At 42.4% G+C, this 6,137-nt stretch overlaps 1 protein-coding gene across 1 annotated transcript; it reads left to right on the forward strand.

Annotated features, from left to right (window-relative positions):
- The first annotated feature begins 1,100 nt into the window (after nucleotides 1-1,100).
- egr2b (early growth response 2b) lies at nucleotides 1,101-4,185 on the forward strand. The gene is made up of 2 exons (XM_024408681.2): nucleotides 1,101-1,760; nucleotides 2,242-4,185. Exons 1-2 carry the CDS (start codon nucleotides 1,589-1,591, stop codon nucleotides 3,354-3,356), a joined length of 1,287 nt encoding a protein of 428 aa, XP_024264449.1. The 5' UTR covers nucleotides 1,101-1,588; the 3' UTR covers nucleotides 3,357-4,185.
- Nucleotides 4,186-6,137: the final 1,952 nt, after the last annotated feature.

Below are 6,137 nucleotides of genomic sequence, written 5' to 3' on the forward strand. Positions count from 1 at the left end.
CAACATACTAATAAGCCTAACTAGTCACAATAATAATAATAATACGTATAGTCTAGTGTATAAGTATCAAGAAAATGTAATAACTTTTTATAGCCATCAAATGTTTAAATTTAGATAATTTTCTCCCACGCGTTACTTGACACAGCCACAAGCTGGAAATTGCCTTCCAACCAGGGCCCCGAACCGCTCACCCACCCACCCATCTAGTTTTTAACTTTCAAGTTTCTCAACCCACGTGGGGACTTTACCAGTATACCGAGTCTACCAAGCTGTGCCAATTACATTATTTCACGCATCGCCTTATCGCCTCTGAACGGAAATGTTATTGTGAACTATGTCCGGTTTTCTAAAAAGCGCGTGGGGTTGAGGAGGTTTATAGATGTGTATCACTGAAACACCAGACAGTAAGTAGCCTATTCGGCCTGCCGGACAGACGAGTCGACCTCTCAGTTCCGCTCAACACCACTGGAGGGCAACAGTATTGAGAATCAACAACAAAAAATAATAATAATAATAATAATAACAAATACAATAATCATATTATTAGTAGCCTATGTTAACAACATAAAACATATATTTGACTATAATAGATTATAGGCCTAATGTATAGCTAGTCTGGGCCTACTACTGTATCCATATGTTCCGTTATCATTAGACCATGTGCCTTTACCCGTTTCATTTCAGGATGTGAAAGTCATTACATTTCAAGACAAACAATTTCCCTTCTAGTGATATAAATAGCTCGTAACTAAATAGGCCTGTAGCCCAGTCTTTCCTAAAGCAAAGCCTATTCAAACGACCCTGACAAAGTTTCCGAGTCTAATGCAGCAAAGGTGAAAATTCCGTGATTGTGGCTCTCATTTGATTGTGGTTTGCGATGGTAGTTCTGTCGCTGCTCTTGCTCGGCAAGACTCGATAGTTTCCGACGCTCATATTCCGGAATAGAACCCTTATATGTAGGCAGGGGTGTTCTTAGATTTACCGGATAAAACCATGTATGGCTTCTAGAGAAGAACCGGAATTCCTATTTGAAGGCGATGTGTAGAGGAAACATTTCAAATCGTATACATCAGATACACTTGTAACATTGATGTCCGTCTAAACTGATAACATGCCATCTTGCATTTCGTTAATTTCTTAACACCTGTATTGTTTTATCATTTTCGTGCTAATGGAAACTGCATGGAGAAAAAACAAACATATTTTATCTCTTTATATTGGCGAACTTTCACTTGTGGGTTCTCCATTGACAGCCCGGGGCCAATAGGATCCCCCAGCGCCTCCTTTCTCGAACCAAACGGTCCTTGTATGGGCAGTGACGTAGTGGCGCATTCACTGCCCCACTGATAAATACATACTACTGCTACTCGTGCTGCTAGGATCCGTCATTCACTAAACAGCCTGATGATCTGGAGAGAGTAGAGTAGACTATAGAGGTGGTATCAACACACGCTCCAGATTGTGTTAACTTCTCCGGACAGGTTATCAGATGTTTCAGTGTAGGATAGGACTGTAAGGCCACACATACTCAACCAGCCAGTTTAAAATACCGTTCAAACCCTGGAAACAGCGAGAAGCCGTTAGTTAAATGATGACGGCTAAAACGTTAGAGAAAGTCCCGGTCTCTCTGGGTGGGTATGTCCATCCTGTCTCTGATTCCATCTACTCTGTGGATCATGACAGTCTGCCGCCTGGGGTGGCTATCTTTCCTAACGCTGATTTAGGAGGCCACTACCACGACCATCTTAGCGGAGCTCCAGGTAAGCGTGGACTATACAGGGTTTTGTTTTGATATCATGGGGACCTTTAGAGAATGCAACATGTGCTGTGTTGGTTATTGGAGAGGAAACACATCGGCTACTATGTATAGGTTATAATATTATGCATAATGTTTGATATTGCATTTTTTTAAATCTTGGCCAAGAGATTTTGGAAATATTTTTGAATTAATGGTTGTGGGACAAATGTATGTCTGGATATTTGTATCAATGGTAATAAAAGATGTTATGTTTTAGAGGTACATGGCTAGAGTTACGCACTTTTCCCAAAACAAGTTTGCATAAAAGTAAAACGGCACCCCTTTGAAAAGTTGAATGAATGACGGGTGGGTAAAGGATGCGAGCGCGCAGCACGCACCAAACACTGTGCGCACGAGAACGGACCTGCAGCATGTTTTTTTTAAAGCTCTCTGATTTGTTTGTTTCGTGATTATCTGCTAAGATGTCTCTTCTTATCTTCCAGATGGCTTGATGAGTGGCGATATGAGCTTAGAGAAACGCTCTCTCGACCTGTCTTACTCTAGCTTCTCCCAGCCACCTAGCCATCGGAACCAGACCTTCACCTACATGGGAAAGTTCTCCATCGACTCTCAGTATCCCGGTAACTGGAACCCCGAGGGCGTCATCAACATTGTGAGTGCGGGGATCCTGGGCATGACCCAGCCATCTTCCGCCTCCTCCTCCCCGGCGTCCTCTGGCTCTCCCGGCCATTTCTCCTCCACGCTCAGCTGCACCATGGCCCAGAACCAGGCCGACATGGAGCACCACCTCTACTCTTCCCCGCCTCCCTACGGCTGTGGGGAGGTCTACCAGGACCCGTCGGCCTTCCTCTCCACCGGGCCCGGTATCTCTTACCCGCCGCCGTCCTACTCCTCCCCTAAGCCCAACACAGACTCGGGTCTCTTCCCCATCATCCCAGACTATGCTGGGTTCTTTCAGCCGACCTGTCAGAGGGACATGCAGGCCATGCCTGACCGCAAGCCCTTCCCCTGCCCACTGGACTCCTTTAGAGTACCCCCACCTCTGACTCCCCTGAACACTATTAGGAACTTTACATTAGGTGGGCCGGTCTCGGATGGACCCAGACTCCCCACCGCGTACAGCCCCCAGAACCTCCCCCTGAGACCCATCCTGCGGCCCAGAAAATATCCCAACAGGCCGAGCAAGACCCCGGTCCATGAGCGGCCGTACCCCTGCCCAGCGGAAGGCTGCGACCGGCGGTTCTCTCGGTCTGACGAGCTGACAAGACACATCCGGATCCACACGGGACACAAACCGTTCCAGTGCCGGATCTGCATGAGGAACTTTAGCCGCAGCGACCACCTCACCACGCACATCCGCACGCACACCGGAGAGAAGCCCTTCGCCTGTGATTTCTGTGGCCGTAAGTTCGCGAGGAGCGACGAGCGCAAAAGACACACCAAGATTCATCTCAGACAGAAAGAGAGAAAATCATCCACTGCGCCATCAAACAACACGAACTCTGATCGCTCCGGTACCGGTTCTATAAGCACATCTAGCGGAGTCTGCTCCTCCAGCACGGGACAGCTGGCGGGATGCCCCTCGCGGGCCGTATAGAACACACTATAGCCAATAGGTTTATGGAATACACATTTAGAAACCTTGACGAACTAAAGACAATAGAGATTGAGGTTTAATTGTTTGGAAGCTGCAAGTTCAAAACATAATATGGAACGAACTTTACATGCAACAGCATAATTATCTTTCATGCGTAATTGCGCATCATTCCGGTGCGCTCCAAACGTTCCCACGATGTATCCTCTTAGTTGGCTGAGAGAAACGCACTTTGTTTGCATAGCCTACTGAAGTCAGTCAAGTTAATAGACAATACTTTTAACACGTGGCTGTCTATATTCTCTTCAGGTATCGGGAAGAAACATGTTGAGGATTAATATCAAGCACATTTACACTGACGCGCCAATAGGCTACAATATACACAACGCTGCATGGAGAGAACGTTATGTTTGCAATAATTTAGAAGGAAAGGTGTTTTAAATTATTTACTAGACAAAAATGTGTCCATTTTAACATGTTCATTGATTGTATTTCCCCCTGTTGTGCCTCGTTTCACACGTTATTTTTGTACATTGTCAATACAAGGACGATTTAATGAATTGTACATTTTGTCATTTAATATCAAAGTTTGATTATATGTATATTTTTGTACACATTGTGCCGTGTAACTATGGAAAGTGTTGTGGTTTATGTCTAACAATAAGGAATGTAAATAATTGAACTCAAACCGACTTGACATTTGTTTTTCGTGAATGTTTCCGACTCATATTAAATGTTAATGTTGATTTTAAAAAATCTCAATGGCCTCCAGAAAGGCCTGGTTATTTCTTGTGAACTAAAAACAAATAAAGTAAACTCTGAACAACATGAATATAATGTAATATTATTGGAAAGTACACCAGAAGGGGTGGGCATGGTAATTCCCGTGTAACGTCAGTCTGATGTGAGTCATGCCTTCACAAGGCTGCTCCCACTCACCGTGTATCCGTGCTGTTCTGATGTTGTGGTTAACAACTAGAACAGGAAAGATCTTTACCGTTGTTCATGTAGAGATCTATACACACAGGACATCCAATAATAATAATACGTTAAATAAATAATAATAATCTAAAGTATATACTTTGATCATCCAAAACTAATGCCGTAGTCTGATCAACATTAAACTAATGCCGTAGTCTGATCAACATTAAACTAATGCCGTAGTCTGATCAACATTAAAAACTAATGCCGTAGTCCGATCAACATTAAAAACTAATGCCTTAGTCCGATCAACATTAAAAACTAATGCCTTAGTCCGATCAACATTAAAAACTAATGCCTTAGTCTGATCAACATTAAAAACTAATGCCGTAGTCTGATCAACATTAAAAACTAATGCCTTAGTCCGATCAACATTAAAAACTAATGCCGTAGTCTGATCAACATTAAAAACTAATGCCTTAGTCCGATCAACATTAAAAACTAATGCCGTAGTCTGATCAACATTAAAAACTAATGCCTTAGTCCGATCAACATTAAAAACTAATGCCTTAGTCCGATCAACATTAAAAACTAATGCCTTAGTCTGATCAACATTAAAAACTAATGCCTTAGTCCGATCAACATTAAAAACTAATGCCGTAGTCTGATCAACATTAAAAACTAATGCCGTAGTCTGATCAACATTAAAAACTAATGCCTTAGTCTGATCAACATTAAAAACTAATACCGTAGTCTGATCAACATTAAAAACTAATACCGTAGTCTGATCAACATTAAAAACTAATGCCTTAGTCCGATCAACTTAAAAACTAATGCCGTAGTCCGATCAACATTAAAAACTAATACCGTAGTCTGATCAACATTAAAAACTAATGCCGTAGTCCGATCAACATTAAAGACTAATACCGTAGTCTGATCAACATTAAAAACTGATACCGTAGTCTGATCAACATTAAAAACTAATGCCGGTAGTCTGATCAACATTAAAATCTAATGCCGGTAGTCTGATCAACATTAAAATATGCCGGTAGTCTGATCAACAATCATATCTAATGGGTAGTCTGATCAACATTAATATCTAATGCCGGTAGTCTGATCAACATTAAAAAAGAACAAAGAGTTGATTGAAACCACAGGATATAGCAACATCTCATGTACAGTATCTTTGTAAACTGTTTTGGTCGTAGACAACCGTTGAGTGACAGACACACACAACAGGTTGATACAGTAAAGGCCACTTTATAGATCAACAGAACGCAACAGTCAACAGAAAAGGTTGTGGACATTCTACCTGCCACCTAAAGATTTGTCATGAAACATCCATGAGACAGTAGATCATGTTTCCGAACACCAATCAAACGATAGGCCTAAACAACTTTAAACTGAGTTATATGTCACCGACAAACTGTCTGTCAAAGTCATTTGTGTCATGGTCAAAACATGTTGCTACAACAGCAGCTAGGAAAGGGAGAAGTCTGTCTATAATAATGACATGCTCTGCCTTCTTAACAACACTATCAACAAGGCAGGTCCCACAGGCCCTAGTTTCTACCTTCTTAACAACACTATCAACAAGGCAGGTCCTACAGGCCCTAGTTTCTACTTTCTTAACAGCACTATCAACAAGGCAGGTTCTACAGGCCCTAGTTTCTACCTTCTTAATAGCACTATCAACAAGGCAGGCCCTACAGGCCCTAGTTTCTACCTTCTTAACAACACTATCAACAAGGCAGGCCCTACAGGCCCTAGTTTCTACCTTCTTAACACTATCAACAAGGCAGGTCCTACAGGCCCTAGTTTCTACCTTCTTAACAACACTATCAACAAGGCAGGTCCTACAGG

This window comes from Oncorhynchus tshawytscha, unplaced genomic scaffold, assembly GCF_018296145.1.
Source record: "Oncorhynchus tshawytscha isolate Ot180627B unplaced genomic scaffold, Otsh_v2.0 Un_contig_1111_pilon_pilon, whole genome shotgun sequence".
Classification (NCBI taxonomy): domain Eukaryota; kingdom Metazoa; phylum Chordata; class Actinopteri; order Salmoniformes; family Salmonidae; genus Oncorhynchus; species Oncorhynchus tshawytscha.